Genomic DNA, 22,389 nt, shown 5'->3' on the forward strand with positions numbered 1-22,389 from the left:
ATTTATTGTAATGATTTCCATTTTTCTTTTATATATTTGTACTTGCTCTATTTCAGACAATGCTCTTGTTTTCGACATTCCAGGATTAAAAAATGCTTTTGAAAAACAATTGAAAAGCGTTTTGTCAATTTTCAAGTATTTAAAAATTTATTAACAATTAATTGGGACACCAAATTCTTGATTATACAATTAGTATTCATTTGTGTCAATTTATCTTCCAACAGATAAAAAATGTACGAGTGTCCGGAAATTGGGTTTACAACTATGTATTTGATGTTGTAATTTCAACACATCGTGAGTAATGAAAGGTACCCACACACGATCGATATTACCAAAGCAACAATATTGAGAAACGATGATTCACTTGGACGGCTCAATATTATTGAGACAATATATTTCCAATTTTTCTCCTCACGAGATATATTGGTATCTGCACTTGATACTTATATTGTGCAATACTGTCTATACAATAGAGTTTTGATATATCAAACACTTTTTGACTATTTCAATATATTGCATCGGTCCACAATACCATCCCCAGACAGGGGATCGATATTATTACCAATAATCATGAAAAGGTCAAAAGAACGTTATAAACAATATCTTCTATAATGCACTATCGTCAACATAAATACGCGACTGTAGGTACATGGGTATTTAAGTACGATAATGAATTTGTTTCTTTGTTTTCATCAATATAGAAATTGTTTTGGTTAAGAAGTGGCTGAACTTTTTATTTTCTAATATATCTACTCACTTCAGTATTTGTAAATCCTCCACAGACGAAATATTCGAATTCCTTAGATATTTTGTCAGCTGCAAAAAAGTTCGGATTATGAAACAAAGCGTATTGGTCGAACAATGGAGAACAAATGTTTTAGGACATTGATTGAAGGGAAAAGAATACAAAATAGCTTAGAATCGTTTTCTTTAACGTATGTATATATTATTACAAAATAATCATCGAGTGACAACAGTATGACACACCTCGCCTGTATTCAACAATTACAAAATAATTGATTCTTTACTCCTGCTAAAGTTCAATGATTACATGATAATTGTTCACGTGCATTTCGGACGTATATACACATTGACGTATGCACATACTTGCAACCGCAAAGTTACTTCTTTTTGAATGTAACTTTTCGTATTGCTTATTTCCTTAAAAGATCTTCGAGGTTAGGAATAATTTGTCGCGACCGAAATGTACGTAGAAAGCGCCCCTTCGTTATCTCGAGAGCGCTAATCTTCGTTATCGCGTGTGCCTTTCAACGATCCATTAGTTCGCAACCTTGCGATCGAAAATTTCTCCTCCTTTATCGATTTGTTCAACGGTTCTTCGTAGGTTCAAAGCCTCGTCGAAATAATCGTACGACTGCACCCAGTCAGAAATAAATTCGTTCCTGAAGAAGCCGAAGCGGTCAAAATTCACTCTGGTGGATCGAGAAAATATGGATCGTCATTGGAAATTAGCACGCAGGGCAGATCACCATCACCAGGACACAGATAATCTCGTATTCTTTCCCTGGACACCCGCAACACCTTGATTCCAGTCTCACGACAGTACGCCTCCAGCAGAATCATTTGCAGATGACTGGCAGAATCCATTTCGGTGTCGAATGGCACGAGACATATAGTACCCTGGCTGTTGTCGCATTCTTTGGATGCCAATGCGCGTAACGTTGGCAGCATACCGCAGGTTATCTTGCCTTTCGGGCATCTGGGCTCCTGTTCGGACCATGATAACGTCCCACTGGAAAATCATTCAAAATCAGTGCCCGAGAATTCTTTTACGATGAAACGCGTTTGACGGATATCGTCGCGAAAGAGAGTTAACGAGCAATCGTTGTAACGATCGATTATCGGGTCTTGACGCGCGGAAATACCAATTTGAGATAGCATGAAGTTCGAGGACCGATCGACTGACTCGTGAACGCTCTCGATTAAATCACGACACGCCGCCGCGCCGGCAGTAACGCGGTTAGATTCCTCGTGAAAGAAAGTTACGGCACGTGTCGTAGGAACGCGGCACGCGCGTGTTAAAAGTGAAATATATTCTTACCTGTCTGTCATTGTAACGGACGCGTAAGACTGCATGCTCTGGCAACGTGTCATCTCCGTGAGTGTTTCGATTTGTTTCTTGAATTGCTCCCAGACGCACCTCGTTTGCACACTTCACTAAACGTAGGAATTTTCTCGGCTTTGATTGTAGCTCACAGAGAAAACCGTGCACGTTCAGTTCGGTGATCCACTGATTCACTCAAAACGTTCTTGTCCTTTTATATGACGATAGACGTGTCACAGATTACTCCGATACAAGCTTACGTAAGAGCGAAGGATTTTTGCGAATCGCCGTGGTTTCTGTGTGAACTTTGAAATATGCGAGAGTACACCAGACGATATTACCACGGCGAAGCTCAAGCAACGAGTGACCTCGACAGCCGGCACGCGCCGCTCTTATATAGCCTCTTCCCCCACCACCGATCGACGTTCTATATAGCCACGGGTATTCCAGATAAACTGTAGCGACCTGTGTGTACACACAGCGGAGCTTTTTATCAACGATCCGACCGTGAAAGCTTTACCAAGAAACGATGTAATGCGAAACATAGAAACTTTCGTGGTAATTCTTATTCATGACTTACAATCCGTAGGAAAGCTACCGTAGAATTGTTTTATTTAACTAAACAGGCGGCGTGATATCCAATGTAGATTTCGATGGGAAATTTTCTCAGGGAAATAATACCTGTATATCAAGTGGCGGATTAAGAGAAAGATAGGTTTCACTCGAAAGACGAATTCTTGGTACTGTGTCGAACGCTCATGAAGCGCTAGTACATCGTTCATAGCGATTGACGAGGGCGACAAATTCCGACGCAATCTGTAGGAAAGTAGCCGCGTCATGAGAGGTAACGATTTAGCCGCAGGCGTAAAGACGCCCTAGAAGGAGTCGAGCGAAAATAGTGTCCGGGTCAGGGACTTGGTTTCCTGCAACCTCTTCTCGCTCGACGCGTTGTCTCGACCCGTTGCGAAACATTATCCTTCTAAAGAGCGACACACGTGTTCAGAGAAAGAGAGAGAGAGAGAAAGAGGGATAGATTCGAAGGAGTTGGCGCTTTTTTATGGCGGGTTCGCAACCGTCCGTTCTCAACGTACGAGACAACATATTAAGGTACACGTTTTATTACGCGTCAACATCAAAATCAATAGGAAGAACGAACCAGTTTCTTTGGGAGGAAATAACAGGTTTTGTATCCAGTTTAGTGAATAGGGAAGCCTCTATCGTGCAAATTTCAATCGATACAACGTGCCCGTGTCGAATATAGGAAGTGTTTACCGAATTATGATGCAAACATCGACGTCTCGTCCCTTCGGTTTCATCAGCCTTGCAATTGGACAGGTTTGCGCTGATAACCCAAGGTGGAAATCTACCCGGGAATCACGGTTTGTTAGGGGAATTATGAAAAGTCGATACTTCGTATCTGCTTCGAACTCGCGCTTTCTCTCTCCTCGCTCGTACATGGTATAATATCTCGCTGATACAATCGTACCCCCTCCCATTCGGCCCGTTTTTAAATCGACATATTCCGCAAAGGACGACGCATTGGTTATAATTAAATCGGTCGCGCGTAACGAGGGCCGCGTCCGTAACAATTCTATTTTAACTCCGATATGCTGGAAAGTTAATTCGTTGCGCAATCGGCGTTCGTAACGTTTCGTACACGGTTCAGGAAATCCTCAAATATCTTAATCGTCGGGTGGACGCTTATAAGCGCTCGATCGTGCGAGGCGTTGCGTGTGGTGAACGCCTATGGGCGTTCAGCGCCTATCCTCGATACACGTAGCCGTGAATTTTCCGCACAGAGCCACGTGCCGTGTTTTCGAATCTTAGCTTCGTGAGGATTAAACGGTCGGTTCCGTGCACCGTTGATCTTTAACGCGTGCCTCGATCGGTCAGCCACCTTGAGCGACGGTTTAACAGGCAAACCAAATGGCAATCGGGAATCCCCGGAGTCCTCGGGCAAGAAGAAATCCGAGACTGGCGCGCAACCTCGAAATCGTTCCGCAAAAAGGATGATTCTCGGTAAACGGCGATCTAAAAATACCCGAGAAGCCGTATGGTACATCGCGAAGTCGAGGGTGCCACATACGTCTCGGAATCTTGTTAAAATGTCAAGTTTGCGTGTCTACTTCGATGAAGAATGTCGCGCCCGACTACCCATTACGAAGAACGTTCGTGTATGATAATATTTATTTGTTCACCGAACGAGCGTAATTAGTAACAATATGAATTCTTCTTCGAACGGGAATAAAATTTATTAGACAAACAATACCATAGAAATTCGACGAAAAATAATGAAAATATTATTCCTTGCTTTTATTTGTACAGATTTTCGTACGATTGTGAACTGCGAAACATTTTTTTTTCTTTTAGTCGCATTGAAGAGAAAATATACGATGCAAGAATAAGAATTATTGCATTTTATAGGAGCAAATGGCAACTAACTCAAAATGTAAGATTAGAGCAAGCATAAATTCGTAGTAGAAAACAGAACGATTAAAATAGAAATGAAAATATGTGTCCCTGAAGTATTAGGTTGTTCGGAAAGTCATTTCGTTTTTTATTGGTGAAAACGAAACACGATTTTTTTAGAACTGTATAAACATTTCATTAAATTGTATACTCTCCATTTTGGAAAACGAAATGACTTTCCATAATATTAAAAACAACCCAATATTATATTTTCCTTTTATGATACCTACTTTATAAGCATGTGTTTACTTGTACAATGTTCAAACGCGTCAATAAAATATCAATCGTCATTCAAGTAAAAGTTCAACGAACCTCCAACGTTTTATTTTTATATTTGCCCGACCTGAAACGTCCTTGATACCTCTATTATACGTGTTGGTGTCCCAATCTACATTTTCCGAAATGTATTCAATTTAAAGAAGAAAATCGTTCTCAGGGTATGTTTATGACTACGAACAAAGTAAATCGATCGATAAACGATATCAGCAACTTGTCCTTGGGGGATTTCGGGATTTCGTGACAAAGGGGACCTAGATCGGCAGAAACATGGCGCAATTCACCGCGCGCGGTTGCAATCGAAATGTTTGGCATCTGAAAAATTGCGCGAGCCGACAAATATACAAAGACGTCGCGGATAACAAAATAATCTTATCGGCGCCGCGAACGAATAGAAAAGATTGGTATTCATCTTTATCTTTTTGTAAGATTGCGAGCCGCGATACTGTTCCGAGAAGGTAACGTGTTATTGTGCTCTTTATCGAAAAGAACGAGAGTCTCTCGAGTTGGATATTTACAATAATTAATAAACGAAGATAATCCATGCGGGGTGTCTTTAGATCAGGTTAGGTATTAATAGCATGCAGGGAAGTCCGAGGAAACGCGGGAACATTTTTTTTTTCATGGAATACAACGTTCCAAGATTTATGAAATTAACTTGTTAACTTATCGGAACACGCTTAGATCTAATGTTAATAACGTGTGGTTATTAATAAAATTTTATCGATAATTGATCAGGCCGATAATCATTAAGTGTTTGAAAGCATATGGAATAACAAAACACGATCGATTATGACTTTATTTAAGTTGAATAAACTTAATTCAATTAAACTTTATTTAAGTTGAATAAACGATATATTAGGTTGTTCGGAGAGTCATTTCGTTTTTTTTTTTTTTGTGAAAGTGAAACACGATTTTTTTAGAGTGTATAAACATTTTATTAAATTATACATTCTCCATTTTGGTAAACGAAATGACTTTCCGAACAATCCAATATTGAGACGCAAATATTTTCCGACGAAAAATACGGATTATACTATTGATTAAATATCGTTTCATTTTTCCTAAATTCGAGAATGCAGAGAAAAAGTTTATTCAACTTCTCCGTGCAAAAAGAAAAAAAATTCAATTCTTTCCGAGATTTATTTACACCGTCCTTCAAAATTATTACGAACAACTGGTATACATCGGAAAAATTAAAAACTTCCAAAAAGTAACTATTGTTATTCATCCATCAATTTTGCTAAAAATCGAATCGAATCTTTACGATGAAAATTTGAAGACTCGTTGAAATTAAACGTGCGTTTACATACGAACGAAAGAGTTTCTTTTAGACGTTTTTTTCTCCCGTGAAAAAATATTTATGAAATTTTGTTCCCAATTGCAACCGTTTTCTTCCTTGTAGGTCAGCAAACCTTTTCCCTACCGTTCAACGACTATTCCGAGCGACATTTATTTACGAACGTTCTATATTTGTAACAATTCCACGAACCACTCTTTTTACGGACTTCTTTTGTTTAGGCTGCGGGATGATCGCGAGAAGAGCGTCGCGTTTAGGGAGATATTGCGAAAGAGGCGTTTCGTGGAATAGGACACACGATACTTCAGCCGTGGACGAGATCGTTCGACGCGAGCCCGAAACCGCCCGAGCGATTCTGAACGGCACCGAGATCACGAGGAGTCACATGACGCCCGAAATCAGATTGTTTCTCCTGACGCCCAACTGCGAGTTGTATCACGCACCGTTTCGTGACGCTTTCGAGAACAACGAGGCGAACGGATACGTCTTCACCGATCCATTCTGGTCTATTTATTGGCCAGGTGGACAAGCGATGGCAAGATTTATACTCGACGAAGGTAAGGGACTGTTCTCGAACTGCAATGGAAACATTTTGGATCTGGGAGCTGGTTGCGGAGCTGCTGCGATCGCTGCGAAACTAGTCGGGGCTGGGAGGGTCGTCGCGAACGATATCGATAAAGGTATTTAATTATTCGTATCATAAATATTGGCTTGTTCGAAAAGTCGTTTCGTTTTTTTTTTTTTTTTGGTGAAAATGAAACATAATTTTTTTAGAGTGTATAAACGTTTTATTGAATTATATATTCTCCATTTTGGAAAACGAAATGACTTTTCGAATAACCGAATAATTAGTCGATAAAATTATGGGCAACTGTCCATAATACAGGGTGATTCCTCGAGTTGGATATTTACAATATTCTGTCGTCAGTGGACAGATCATTATTAAATTATATATTCTCAATTTTGGAAAACGAAATGACTTTTCGAATAACCGAATAATTAGTCGATAAAATTATGGGTAACTGTCCATAATACAGGGTGATTTCTCGAATTGGGTATTTACAATATTCTGTCGTCAGTGGACTCAAAGACAGTCGACTAAACAACTCGGTGATAATCCCGTATTTGTACACAGTGACGAAGTGGACGATGTCCCTGTTGCGTCATCAGCTGCTCGACAACTATTGTGTATTACTGGAAAGTTGATGAGCGGAAGGAATGCGAGTACAATGGTAGTGGATTAGCCACAACTGTACGCACACGTATTCTTAAACGCAGTGTATTATTGGCCGAAATGGTTATATGTACTGCTATAGTAATTCACGGTTAACTTTCCACGATTTACAAACCCCTCCCCTTGCCATCTATTCGGTGTCTCGAGTTCGACGAAATATGAGCCGACAGAGACACGCTATCGTGTAATATTAAATGTATTTTAAAATAAAAACGATTTTTGGCAATTTTCTTATAACGAAAATTAGGTCGATGTCATTGCAATAATCGTATTTACGTACTTAATCGGCAGTTAATTAATGAAAAATTGTTCGTTTCAATTTCTCGGTAAATGTGAAATAAGAAAACTAACGTTACGAAATAAAAGTAACAATTATTATTCATTCTTTAGATTATACAAGACGCGAAAATTGTATTGTAGGATAAGGATTATATTAAATAATGTCGATTAATTATGTTAGCAGTTCTGGGCTAATGTTATGATAATGTTTCTGTGGTATATAATGTGTTATAAATTTTTTGGTAAAATGATAATTCGACGAGGAAAGAAATTTTTGTATAGAGACAAAAATTTTTGTGTATTATTAAAGAGAAATATTCGTCGAATTAGGGTCTTGACGCGATTTTATATTTGCACGTAGAATCAATGTTTCGGACACCTGTTGCTGAAACAGCCTGTATAGTAACGGTCAAGCTCTTGCGTTTGACGTTTATTATGATTTATTAAGGTCACTCCAAGGTCACTAAGTTTCAGGTCATTCAATTCGTCTGCGATTTATCAACACATTGCTGAGAATAACGTACTTGGCTGTTCAGAAAATTCAAGGTCATCTTGAAATCTTGGAACGAAACAATTTTTCCTGACATTAATAAATTCTAACGACAAATATTGCTCACTTACTCTTAATATTTTAGGTCTCGATTGATAGGATGATACCCCTATTGCGAAACTCCTAGAGCGGGGACAATTAGACTCTTATTCAAAAAAAAAAAAAGAGAAAAAAACAAGTGGGTAGAAAGTAGAATTTGCCCAATTAAATAAAATATTGTAAACAAGTTATTTTCAAGTAAATTCGATTGTTACACAAGAACGATACTTTCAGAGAACAGTGTGAATAACTTTAATTTCTCCTTTTCTGTTAAAGGTTGAAGTAAGTCTAATTTACAGGAGGAATACACATATATACGCACACACACATGCATGTGTGAAAACACAATTTTTACAAAGTTGTAAAATTGTGAATTTGCAACGTTAAAAGTTGTGACTTTGATCTCAACTTTTTATACACGTACACTAACACACACACACACATGTAAAATTTAAGTTGTGAGTTTGCAACTGTAATAGCCCACAATTACCAAAAGCAATTTCAGAGAAATAGGATCAGATTGTTGAATTCGATAGCAAGGTGGAAAATTAAGTCATTGGATAAATTATGTACCCTTTTTTTTCCTTGCAATAAGAAATCTACGATACTTTAGCTCGATTTTCATTGTTCTTCGAAATACAGCATTACGTTGACCACGATCGATCAGAAATTAAGGGAATCTGAGAATTCAGAATATTTCAGAGGGGTGTGCGCGAGTTCACAAAAAAATACGAACGAAATTATCGTTCAATGAATAGAGATTCACAGATAATATTTTCCTAGAAGGAAGAACCATTTAGGAACACTTGCGGAGAAGGAAGTGAGTAAAATGTTCCCGGTATGGAAACTGATTTCAGAGGGACGTAACGTGCGTGCGCGCGCGCGCGCGCGTCATTGAAATCGCTCCATTATTCATAACCGCCATAGTCTTTGCGAGAAGAAATTCCTGACTATTGTGTTTTGCATTTTCTCGTGCGTCTTCGATCGCGTTGCAACGCAATTATCGACACAAAAATATAATTATCTCTATAATTATAGAAATAATTATAGAATATTGTTCTTATGGAACAATTATCATTTATTGAATAAATGATTTATACATTAATAAGGGGAGATATTTGGTAAGAATTTAATTAATATTCAATTTAATGACACATATTCCTTATTGTTCATAATTACATTTTTATTTAAATGACGAATAAATAACTTTTATCCTGCTAAACTCTTATTCGACGGTTATTTAATGAAAATTTGAATTTTATTAATGAACTTTTATCTACGTTAATATTCAATCGCATAAACGTTTCGTCGTATAACGTTAAAGAGTTAATAAGTATTTATTCGTTATGTAAACGATAAAGTTAAATGTTACATAGTGAAGCCCTTAGGCTTTTCATACGTATTTACAATGCACGTGTTATGTGTAGTGAAAATTAGTGACAAACACTGCGAACGACAAATAACGTATAATAATAAATTGGTAGGATGAAGTAACTATATTTGAAGATAAAAATTTATTTGAAGTTATTTTGAAAATTATAGTAGCTATAAATTATTCCGAATCATCAAGTTTAAAACGACCACTATTTATGTTTACCGTTATGTACATTTAATTCACCGATTCGAATAAAAAATGAATATATTTACAAGTATAATGTTTAATTAATACGATGCAAATGTGGCTCTCTTTTTATCGATTGTTATATGTATATAACACTCTCCAAGTATGTACATTTAAAGTAACGATTAAAACAATTTTAATGTTTTTTTATGTTTTATAGAATTATGCATTCAAATTATGAGAAATTTTTTATTTAAACGAGTAAAATTAATGGACTACGTTTTTTGTAACTTTCTCGTCACCTGTCGAACTGTTACGTGTGAACTCGTTGAAATGTGCAGAATCACGATGTGAAAGAATATTAGATTCCCGATGACTTGCGAAATTATTTTATTCTATCCGTGGTGATTCGAATAAAGCCCAACTTTGATCATTGTAGCGTGTTTTTCTCAGTGGATAAAAATAAAAAAGTCGAATCTCGAAAATCTTCTATTGTGGAATATTAATAATAAAATGTATATTACAATATTATTCATAACTTTTGCCAAATACACCAATTTGGTATTTGTTGTTGAAATTGAGATACAAAATGTAAAGCATACTGGGCCGTGTATGACAATTTTTTGTCGACGAAAAAATATTCTCGAGATAAAATCAGGCCCCAAAAATTGAACATCTTTTTAGTACAATTTTTTCTAGGACTTTCTTCGCAGTAGAGTGACAGAACTCTATTTCGCAGTTGTATTTAAAAAATCAAAGTGAAAATGACACTGTAAATTGATTTCAGTCGATTTTGTACAATTAAAGAGTTTGCAATTACTTTCGTTTTCTCGATAAGCTAATCTTCTTCGAAACAAAGTAAACATTTTCTCAAGAAAAAAAAAAGGTTCAGTTCCTAGTGCTTTGTTGCTCTACCGTGAGGAAAGTCGCCGAAAAAATTCTGTTAAAAAAGTGCAAAAATATTGGAATTATCGAGACTTGATTTCATTTTCTCGAGCAGATTTTTTATCGACAAAAAAATTGTGTCATATGCGGTCCGGTGTGTTTTACACGCAAGGAAATTTTTTATTAAAATCGGACTCACAGGTTAGTGGAATTTCTTTGTAGTAGAACGTACGAATACTTTGCGAGCCACTGTGATAGGCTGCCCAATAAGTATTGTCGTTCGATGAGAAATAGAGCTATTAGATTCGTCGTTTTCTTTTTCTAAAGATGGTACCACTGTTCCATGAACATGTGTGGAGTTTCGTGTAGATCTCTCGACTCGAGTTATTCAAAGTTGAAGTGTCATAGTATATTTTTTCACAATAGAAAGAACGACAAAACTTATTGAACAACCTAGTATGTACGAGAGACAGTGTGCGTGGACAGATGGGGGGTAGGGAACTTCCCAGAGATAGTTGGTCAGTTGAACGGGGAAGAACTGGTCGCGGTGCATTCGAACTCGATAACGCGAGTCGGAGCGAGTCGGAGTCGATCGGAGCCAATCGGAAATACCGCGCGCGCTAAGAAGGAAAGTCTAGCGAATGACGTCACGCGTACCGGGCCTACAGGGACTGACGGACCCAACTGCAGGATTTCCCCGACGATCGATCGACCCAATTGCATCGTGGGAAAAAAATAAAAGATACACACCCTTGTCGTCAAATTTTTTTTCTTTTACCACATCCAAGTATTATACAAATATTCGAAAAAGTATTAGAAACTTAATTTTTCAGTGATTTTTGAAGGATGAAATGAACAAAGAAATTCATATGTATATATACGTTTTTCGGGCTTCTTTTTGATAAAAAAATATACACATCGTGTATTTTAGCGAGAAATTAGGAGAATTTTGTAAACACGAAATGAAAAATTTTAGAAACACAAATTAACCAGCTTGTCGGTCACTATTATTTACGCGTAATGCAATGCATATATATAAGTAGGCTAACGATACAAATGGTTTGAGGGAGGCTTTTTGATTTGGAATGCAAAAAATGACGGAATTCTCACGATCTTTTTTTCTTTTTTCTGTGTAAACGAACGACGTTACAAATAGTGAACTTCGAATTGGTATTCTAGCACGATTCGAGTACTCGTATTAATTTTCTTACGTTCGTGCGCATCAATTTGCAGCAGGTGGACAAAGCCAGCGCGACGCGTTGCAAGATATCTCGTCGCGATGACGCAATTCCATTGAACGTAGTTATCAGAAATACGAGAGAGAATGATATTAAATTATAAGAATTACATTAATACCGGAGCCTTGAACGTAATGAAAATACCGAGTGGTGAAACGGTTATATTTAGAAATGAAATTTCATTTTTCATCCACACGTCTCGGATTTCTTTTTTTTTTCAAACAGAATATAGTGTTGATAATCACCTCATCGTTGATAATTTTTGAACGTACATTTCAAATCGATATTCTCGAGATATTCCGACAAAGCGAGAAATAGTGTTCGAGATAAACGAATTCGAGTAAATTTAACTATATATATAAAAAAAAGTTTTCTCTTTATTTAATTTTATGAAAATATACGTTCTCGTGCGTAAAATATTTTCCGTGCGACGTACCGATTATTTTTACGCGTAAACAATTGTGCAATTCGACGCAAAAATGAGACACTCTTTTGTCTTGCAAAATTCTCAAAGAGTATTTTAAAAAATCATCATCTAGAGTAGAATACTCCCTTAATGTATCTCTTACACTGTCACACATAATTTCGTTCGAGTAAGTAACGGTACACTATCCGTGCGTCGTTACTTCCGGTACTACAGACGCGCCTAATTTCTACTGCACACCACTCCCGTGAAGTGTTCATAATCTCCGTGTTAGAATTATTGCTGCAAATACGAAAAAAGTTGCCACTTGTAACATACAAATTTTACGAATTTCGACGCAAACACCGAGTTATTTCACTCGAGAATAATGACACTTTTGGAAAGTGGAATAAAAAAAAAAAATCAACTTTTAGACCACCTTGGTTCCTTCGAGGGCCCCTCGTCGTTTCTAAGGGCGATAGGACGATATTATTGTAACTATGGTCGCTAAATATAACTGTCAGGTGTACTAGAAAAGGCTATTAATATCTTTAACGGAATAGAGACACGGTGACAGGTGTAACTCGTAACCGATTGAGTGTATATTATACTCTCGAGCATAACGAAACGACTATCGCTGGCTGACAGTGTTTCGCGCATATGGACGTTCGGAGAACAATCATCGCTTCTAAACTAATCGATTTTCAACTTAAATATCCTAATACTTTTTCAAAGAGTATACAACAACGTATCGATAAATGTGTAAAAAGTAAAGAAAATTCGTTTAAAAACCTCGAGATGATTTTGAGCTTTTATCGAATAAAAAGTTTTTCGGAAAAATTTTTCTCTATGTGCAATTTGTTGCTGGCTAAATACTGACTGAATCTTGTTGGAGATATTTTCTTAGTAGTTCGGAGGAAAGGAGTGAAAAATCGTAGTGAAAAATGAGTGAAAAATTCATGGACGAAAATCGAGGCTTAGTGTTTTTTCGATGTTTGATATTTAATTTATTTTTGTAGTTAACTACGACAAAAATCGGATAAGTCGAAATCGAGTCAATAGCGATTTTGATCATTTTTTTTCTATTTTGAGAAAATTTCAGCAGCTAGATTCGATGTTAATGCAAAATTCTTAACTGAGGGACTTTTTGGTACTTTTTGATACTTTTTGGTACTTTTTTAAAAATGATTCACCTCTTTTCAAGACTATCATAACACTTAATTCAATTTACAAAGATCAAGTAAAAAACAAACAAATCTTCCACCATTGATAGCACATGTTTGAAAAAATGGTTGGAGACTTGCGTTAAACTTTTTACGTCAATTTGAATAACTAGATATATTCGTAAAAAATTCTCGTAGTATTGAGAACAACACTTATTCATCAACACGTTAAAATAGAACAATTTGTGATTCGTAGATTTCAAATTTTTTATTTTTACCCATCGGACGAAATTCGGATGCAAAATGTGCGTTACAAAATTCGATGCACTTTTTCAAGCGCGTGGTGAAATATAATGCTTCCTTTGATTCAATTTTCATAAGTTGTCTCTGGTATTGTAATACCTTTAAGAACGATAATAGAACGATATGGCGACCTTGAGGTACGCAGAGAAGCCCACATTCGATCGTCGGTTTCATTGATCGGTATTGAAAATAATTCCACGTATAGTGGACGACGAACAACACGTGTGCCCAACCGTACAAACGTAATTAAGAAACGGTACACGAAGTTGTCCGGTTTTCCCGAACGTTAATACGTTCTTCCGTGTCTCGTCGACGTAGGTGGTTACAATTTGGGAAAATGCTCGCGAAATTGTATTTTCCAACGATATTTCGTCACGTGCTCGCAATCTCGAACGATGTTGCGCCGTGGGTCGTTGTACGCAACGAAAAAGACGAAAACGTCCTTGACCTCTTCCCCGTTCCTTGTCAGTGTACAATCCACTATCCAATTCCACGATACGATCAATTTTTATCGAATTAATGCTTTTTCCAGGGAACGATCCATTTTGCGGGACAGTGGGTACATAGTTGGATCGATGCTTTGGAATTTTACAGTGGCTCAAAAATAGTGATCGTGCACTATATTATAAGGAAAATTCTTCTTAGATGTAAGAGTGATCTTAATGAAAGTTTGTGTGCATGTAGAGTATAATAGTGCACATATAGAGAAATTTTGTTATTCACAGAAAATTAACACTATATTATAAGAAAATTGTTCTTAGATGTAACAGTGATTTTAATGAAAGTTTGTGTGCATGTAGAGCATAATAGTGTACATATAGAGAAATTTTGTTATTTAGAAAAAATTAACACTATATTGTAAGAAAATTGTTCTTAGATGTAAGAGTGATTTTAATGAAAGTTTGTACCTATGTAGAGCATAGTAGTGCACATATAGAGAAATTTTGTTATTTACAAAAAATTAACACTATATTGTAAGAAAATTGTTCTTAGATGTAAGAGTGATTTTAATGAAAGTTTGTGCGTATGTAGAGCATAATAGTGTATATATAGAGAAATTTTTTGTCCATAGGAAATTTCTTTAAGAAAGTGAAATCAAGTCTTAACGTTTTTTAAAATTTTTTTAATGCAACTCTTCTTGGGAGTTTTTTGTAACAGAACGACAGAGCACTAAGCGCGGAACATTTTACATATGAAAAGTTTTGCTCTATTTCGCACTATCGCGAAGTTGTATTTGAAAAATCGAAGAGAAAGCGGCTCTGTAAAAAAAATTAATTTCTGCCGATTTCAAACGATTGGAGAGCTTGCAACGACTTTCATTTTCTTAATAATTTCGTAATCGTGCGAGATACAATAAAACTTTTCTTACAAAAATGTTAAGCTTTTAGTGCATCAGGAGTTGCATTTCCGGTCAATTGACAAGAACGATCAATTACTCGATAGATTTTCAATTTTGTACTCGAACTTATGGAAATTGAAAATATTTTTCTTTATTTTATCCAATCAGAAATTGTAAACATTATTATTTATTTTTATATTTTTTCAAAATACTGGACCATGTATTTTTACGTATCCTGATTCGTTCCCTTTGCCTCTAAATTCAAACATTGGTGCGTACCAAATTTTTTGTTCAATTGTGAGTACGTGTACGTCAGAACGTCTCGATAGACGAATGTTCGTTCCCGATATGTGGTCGGATAAATAAATATTTCATGCAACGCGGAACGCGGCAAAGCCACCGCTCTGGCCATTCCCTTTCGTAGCGTTAACCGAAGTCGGTGATTGCACCGCGAGCGATTCGAAGAAAGTGGAGAATGTGGGTCAGAGCGTGGTTTTCCCCGTTTCGTTGAGAGACACGAGTCAGAAGGGTCCGGGTACTCGTGCGTCAGTGAAAGGTTGCCCGTTTCTGGGTACGTACACACCACGTTCCCTGCATTCCAAATCGATCCCGCTGACGCAGTGACACCACCGTGTCGCAGTTAATGATATATCCATTAGCGATCGTGGCCAGTGTAATATCATTTACGACTACGATACGGCAACTAGAGAAGGAAAATGCAATGGAAGAGGCAACGATCTAATCGAACGCACGAAACTCGTATTCACAGTTTTGTAATAATTGTGTTATAAAGTTGGAAACTCGAGTCTTTTGGTCAAAAATATCCCAAGTGTGTAAAAATAGTATTTTGAACTTTATAACAGTTGTATTATAAAGTTGAAAACTCGAGTTTTCTTTTTCAAAAATATTCCGAGTGTGTAATAATAGTATTATGAATTTTATAACAATTGTATTGTAAAGTTGGAAACTCTAGTTTTTTTGTCAAAAATATCTTATGTGTGTAAAAATATTTTAGACTTTATAGCAATTGTATTATAAAATTGAAAACTCGAGTTTTTTTTATTAAATCTATCCTAAGTGTGTAAAAATATTATTTTAAACTTTACAAGAATTGTATTATAAAGATGAAAACTCGAGTTTTTTATCAAAAATATGCCGAGTGTGCAATAATAGTATTTTTAACTTTACAACAATTGTATTATAAAGTTACATATCCGAATTTTCTGGTGAAAAATGTCCCGAATGTATAACATTCATATTTTCAACGTATTGTAAAATTAAAAACTGAAATCTTCGAGTAAAAAATGTCCCGAACGATTTTCGAATTTTCAACGTTACAACAACTGTACCATAAAATTAAAAAGTAAAATCTTTGCATAAAAAATACGTCAAGTACTCGTATTATTAATTTTACAAAAATTATAATAACGCTTTAATGTTGCACGACTTTCTCGTTGAAAATGACCGAGCAAAATAGAGGAGCTTCTATTCCAATAGCGTTAATTGTACGAAAATAATATTTTACATGGACGTGATTGGGTCCAAAAAGACCCGTACTGTGCATCAACTTCGAGATTCCAGAGACTCGAAATTTACACAGAAGCGAACGATGGTTTTATCGTTCAAGGAATTGTCATCTGCAACGACATACTTGAAAGCGGGGAGAGCGACGAAACGAGACGTAGTACAGAGGACGAAACGTTTAAGTCTTTATCTCCCGTTTCGGTTTCTTTTAGACACGTTTGCACTGTGAATACACGTAAGAGGCGAGTCTAACTTACGTATATTCGTGCGTGCACGAGCTAAAGCGAGCCAAGGACGAAATTCCTCAACGACACCGTGAACACGATTGGTTGAGGACGACCTAGTAACATAGTATTGTACGCGGCCTCTCCAAGTTCACTTTCACTCGGGTTACATCGGTTCGGAGTAGACCCCGAGCACAATTCGAGGAAGATCGACCTTGCACAATCGTAACGGTTCCTATTCGTCCTCGTGTTCCAAAATCTAGGAAAAATTGAGTTTTTTCTTTTTTTCTTTTATATTATAATTTCCAAAAGTGGCGTCTATAACGCGTAGAATTTTCTCAGAATTAAAATTTGATATTCGAAACGGTCGAGTGGAAACTTGAAAAATTTAGACGCGTTTTTCTACACGATATTTCGTTGTTTTATAATTGTATAAAAATTCTACAACTGCGTAATTAAGAATATTAACATTCATTGTGGAGCATTTGATACTTATATCCTCTTATGGCTTTAAGTGTAAATTGAGTCGTGCTTTGTCTCATCCGTGACTGAATTTTGTAAATTTTTGTACACTAAACGGTTCTTTCGTTTACCGAGTAAATAAATAAATAGACAATATTAGCTACAAAATTGTATATACGAATAATGTTCGTGTAGCTACTCGAATTAAATATAAATATACTTGCAATATTTTATGCAGCTACTCGAATTAAATATAAATATACTTGCAATATTTTATGTAGCTACTCCAATTAAATATAAATATATTTGCAATATTTTATATCTATTTTTTTTGTTTGTTTTTGTTGCAAAAAAATCTTGAAAATTCCCTCTTGAGACAGTTCGATTTAAATTTAAAAAGTGCAATTGTACTTTTCCGGTGCATCGTTGGACTTGAGAAGAAATTGAGGTCACAGGGAGATCTAGACCTTATTACACCTTCTCCCCCCCCTCCCCTTCTCCCCATTTTGTACTACCTTCGACGAAAAAGGAACTACGAGTCGTTTCAGTTGCGTGACGCACCCTGTATCTATGTGTCAAAGATAGAACAAATTTTTTCGTTGTGCGAACGAAAGTTTCGCAATAAAAAATCTTGTCTGTTACTCGTTGAATAAAAATTGAGATTTGAATAATATTGCGATGAACGAATCAAAATTTAACCATCTAATGTAACTATTTTGTATCCTCAACTTGATCTGTTACTCTTAAGGTCGCGTTCTGTAAATGTTATTTCCTTTTATCGCTAATTTTCAATGTATACTAAATATTCTCGAAGGGTGGTTGTTCGTAACTTAGCAAATTTCCAATATTCGCTCAAACAAATTTCCAATAATTGCGTAAACAAATACCAACGATTAATTAACGTAGGAGATCAATCCCTTTGTAATAAACAACAATGTTTAACAAGTTGTACATTTTTCAATAATATGTAAGTTATTTACTCGCGTCTATTTATAGCTTAATCCAAGAAAACAGAATTATCGGAGATTATAGGGTATTATTAAATAATGTTATTAATCTAACCTGTTACGAGATACGTTTCTGACGTGGGTAGATACTATATGTCACATTATTGAAACAGAATCGCGAAAAATTTCGAAAATATTTCTTCACGGAAGAACGCATTTGAAAAAGTCCCCTCACTGTATCATAATAGTGAAAAGAAAAATTTGTACATGTTCATTTTTCTTTCTTTTATTTTTCTCCTATATACATATATCAGTTACTCGTAAAAACGTTCAAAGGTGTACCGAATAAATGTTAAATGGAATAAAAAATTCTACGAAGAGAAGTTGAATAAATTCTCCCTCTTGAAACTTCCGATATTAATTCATTTAGTTCAAGCGTGTGTCGCAATCTTGCAAAGTGTTTCAACACCTCTCGAGAACACTTTGTTCCCGTTATCTTTCGCTAATGTCGATTAAAAGCGATTAAAAAGTGAACGCCATCGCGTCGTTGAGTACTAAACGTGATCTCCATTACGAGATAACGATGTTCAACGAAGAGGCGTCCGAAACATGTTCTACGCCGTTTGATCGCGTGGGAGTGTGGCTTGAAGCGAGGCACGGTACACTTATCGCGCGAACCTTTCCAAAACTTCACCGGTGTCCCGAGATACGAACAGATACGCGTACGTAGAATTCCGTTTATCGAGAGAGAAAAAAAAAAAAAATAGAAAGAAAACGATCGTTGTGTATCTGTTCACGGAAATCGATAATCGTGGTATAATTAACATCGCGAATTTCTTCCACTTGTTGGTTATATATCAATGGAAACAACACACCGGTGGAAACTTAACTCTTGTCCACGAGGTCTTACGTAAGAGCTCGTTGCGCGATTACGTGTCCACGACATGACGCGCGTAACCGTACGTTGGCGTCCGTTCGTTAATCCTGAACACAAAAGATATCGTTACAAAATCAGCGTTATTGTTTGTAACAGCGGTCTTGGTGCAACTGGTTTCATCGGGTGAACGCATATCCAAGTAACTGGTTAAAAACCGATTCGATTTGGTTACAGGCGCCCGACAACACGGTTGTAGATAATAATGGCAATTAAACGGTTAAAAGTATCGTAACACGACCGTGGAATATTATTTTCCATTAGAAATTTATCAGCAATAGTTACATGACAGGCGATACTTGTACATTATTCTGTATTTGTAAATTGGAGTGTAATAAAATTTTAATAACAATTAACCAATTGTTAAAAATATTGAAACACATCAGTGAAATATTACTTTCGATTAGAAATTTTTCATTGATAATTCTGTTACGAATTATGAAATAATTATTATTTCATTAAACAACTATTACGTGGCCACGTAATAAAAGTTTAAATGTCATATTATTCGCATGTAACGTTCAATGAGTGCGTCAAAGCGTAAATTAAGTTGATTTAACCGTCTTTGACCTTTTAAGTTACGCTCGAGTGTGCTTTAAAGATGGTTAAAATGCTTGGCTAGATAAAAATATCGAGTAACAAATAAAAGATAAACAAGTTTTGATTTTGTTCAATGAAAAGTCAAATACCACTCATAAAATGAGATTGAATGAAATATGAACGTTGAACGAGAGCTCATCCGAATAACTGTCCGATCCAGTCAATTTTAAAATATTGTTCTGGATGTTCAAGTTACTGAAAACACCAGGTACATTAACTTTTTTACTTTTGTAGGCAATTCTCTAAAATTTGTCCTTATTTCTCCGAATGTTTACAATATATTTTTATATGTTTAAGTATATAAATATATAGGCGATAATTGAGAAATAAATAGTGAATTTAATTGAGAACAGGAGTCTCTCCTACGATTAATTCCGATGAACTGAAACATTGGCTCGAAAACACATTAAAAATAGAGTCGTTCTTTCGATGTCAAAAATAAATGCACAATTCTAGTTAAATTAAGAAAAATTTGAACGCTCTTGAAACATTAAAGATCACTTTTACAATATCAGCCAAATGTTTTTTGGAAAAAGCGTATTTTTGTTGTTCCCAATTTTGGCGAATTATTGCAAAATTTATATTTCGGTTAAAATCTACCGAAGCAATTTGTCTAATTACCATTTCCTTTTCCATAAATTATTTTATCGTGTCAGCCAAATAACAATTCGGAGTATCGGAAAGCATTTCTTCGAATTCACGTATCTGATACCGTAGATACTTAAAATCGAAGATATTTAATGTATTGGGTTGTTCGGAAAGTGATTTTGTTTTCCAAAATGGAGAATATATAATTTAATAAAATGTTTATACACTCTAAAAAAATCGTGTTTCATTTTCACCAAAAAAAAAAAGGAAAAAGAAAAAAACGAAATGACTTTCCGTACAATCCAACAGTTCGTTTTTAACGGGATACGCAACGCGACTTTGATCCTTTGTGCCTATGCTTTCAGTCGCGTGCACAGCTATCGCGATGAACGCGGCGTTGAACCACGTGGACGTGCAGGTGTCACAAGAGAATCTGTTGAGTCGCCCCCCCGAGACACTGACCGAAGTTATTTTCATCGGCGACATGCTCTACGACGAGGAGATCGCGCACACTTTGATCCCGTGGCTCGAACGAGCACGCGGGAATGGAACTCGAATTTACTTGGCCGATCCAGGAAGACACGGATTGACCAACGATTTGAAGAAACGACTGAGATCACTGAAACGGTACTCCTTACCGGAAAATGTTCGAAAAGAGAATTACGGTTACGATAAATGTGACGTCTGGGAATTTTGTAAGCGACGAATAAACGATTCTTGAATTTATCAAACTGTGAGTCATTATTTGAAATTTATTATCCTATTTTAACTGATCTAAAGAGAGGAGAATTTTCTAGAAAAGAATTATGGTTTCGATAAATGTGACGTCTGGGAATTTTGTAAAGGATGAATGGACAGTTCTTGAATTTATCAAACTGTGAACCATTATTTGAAATTTATTATTCTATTTTAACTGATCTAAAGAGAGGAGAATTTTCTAAAATAGAATGAAGGTTTCGATAAATGTGACGTCTGGGAATTTTGTAAACGATGAATGAACGGTTCTTGAATTTATCAAACTGTGAACCATTAACTGAAATTTATTATTCTATTTTAACTGATCTAAAGAGAGGAAAATATGTTCTAAAAAAGAATTATGGTTTTGATAAATGTGACGTCTGGGAATTTTGTAAATGAATACAATAATAAATATTGTGTTGATTACAATAATAAATATTAAATCTCTGTTCAATGTTAGAAGCTCTAAATTGGAGTTGTCGAGAACATATTATCAAATATTACACGATCGATAAATTTGTTAGAAATTATCTCCGAGTTGTTCGCACAATCTAGTCACGTGATTAACACGTTAAGCGCCATGTCAGTCACTGACGACTGACGATATATACTTTTCATCCGAGCCGCGTCAGTCACTTGTGACTTACAAAATTTATTTATAATATTTCTACTTGTGATTTCTTCGTTTCAAAATTTTAAATGTAGCTAATAATCTTTCGAAATTCTACGATCAATATTTTTCATTTTGTTCTATTTTTCAATAACATTTCGCGGCGTAAACGAAAAGATAAACAAAATAGGCTCGACCTGTGACCTATATAGTTTATTTATAATATCTCTACTTGTGATTTCTCCGTTCCAGAAATTCAAAACTCCGTTAATTTATTTCAAAATTCTCTGATCGATATTTTTCACTTTAGTCACGTTCTTGAATAAAATAATAAGATAAAATGAAACGATATATGAAATAGCTCGGCGCTTCGCATGTTAAATAATAGTTTACACACGAAACGTGACACACGTTTGTCATATGATAGCGCGTGCTCAGATCATAAACAATCTACTGGTCGGATTTATGGTCGCCAGACGACGCGAATCGCGATACACGACGAGGATAACGTGTCGAGATAGATCGTATCGAGCGACATCTTTCTCTACGGGACTCGTACTTTCGGGACACCGTGTACGTGACACGCTTACGTGTCGAATTTCGCCGGTTCGTTGAAGCAGACTTCAACGTCTCGAAACTAAACGACTTTGTTTGACGA

At 36.0% G+C, this 22,389-nt stretch overlaps 3 protein-coding genes across 9 annotated transcripts in view; 1 reads left to right on the forward strand and 2 right to left on the reverse strand.

Moving 5' to 3' along the window:
* The window catches only part of LOC143147301 (uncharacterized), a 44,954-nt gene that overhangs the window by 8,418 nt on the left and 14,147 nt on the right, over positions 1–22,389 (reverse strand). For all 7 annotated transcript variants that reach the window (XM_076312426.1, XM_076312427.1, XM_076312429.1 and 4 more), the window contains one exon: positions 758–816. In XM_076312426.1, the coding sequence (XP_076168541.1) occupies positions 758–816 (59 nt within the window). The remainder of the gene's footprint in view (positions 1–757; positions 817–22,389) is intronic.
* On the reverse strand, positions 922–2,436 carry LOC143147306 (uncharacterized). The gene is made up of 2 exons (XM_076312439.1): positions 2,063–2,436; positions 922–1,753 (listed from the first exon to the last, which is right to left on the reverse strand). Exons 1-2 carry the CDS (start codon positions 2,113–2,115, stop codon positions 1,429–1,431), a joined length of 378 nt encoding a protein of 125 aa, XP_076168554.1. The 5' UTR covers positions 2,116–2,436; the 3' UTR covers positions 922–1,428.
* Positions 6,340–21,104, forward strand: LOC143146943 (electron transfer flavoprotein beta subunit lysine methyltransferase-like). The gene is made up of 2 exons (XM_076311704.1): positions 6,340–6,790; positions 20,749–21,104. Exons 1-2 carry the CDS (start codon positions 6,340–6,342, stop codon positions 21,102–21,104), a joined length of 807 nt encoding a protein of 268 aa, XP_076167819.1.

The sequence above is a fragment of the Ptiloglossa arizonensis genome, chromosome 5 (genome assembly GCF_051014685.1).
Source record: "Ptiloglossa arizonensis isolate GNS036 chromosome 5, iyPtiAriz1_principal, whole genome shotgun sequence".
Taxonomy (NCBI): Eukaryota; Metazoa; Arthropoda; class Insecta; order Hymenoptera; family Colletidae; genus Ptiloglossa; species Ptiloglossa arizonensis.

Coding starts and splice junctions, on each gene's coding strand:
- LOC143146943 (XM_076311704.1), top strand. CDS start 6,340: ATGATCGCGAGAAGAGCGTCGCGTTTAGGGAGATATTGCGAAAGAGGC. Junction 6,791..20,748: donor CGCGAACGATATCGATAAAG/GTATTTAATTAT, acceptor CTATGCTTTCAG/TCGCGTGCACAGCTATCGCG.
- LOC143147306 (XM_076312439.1), bottom strand. CDS start 2,115: ATGACACGTTGCCAGAGCATGCAGTCTTACGCGTCCGTTACAATGACA. Junction 1,754..2,062: donor TCCGTTACAATGACAGACAG/GTAAGAATATAT, acceptor ATGATTTTCCAG/TGGGACGTTATCATGGTCCG.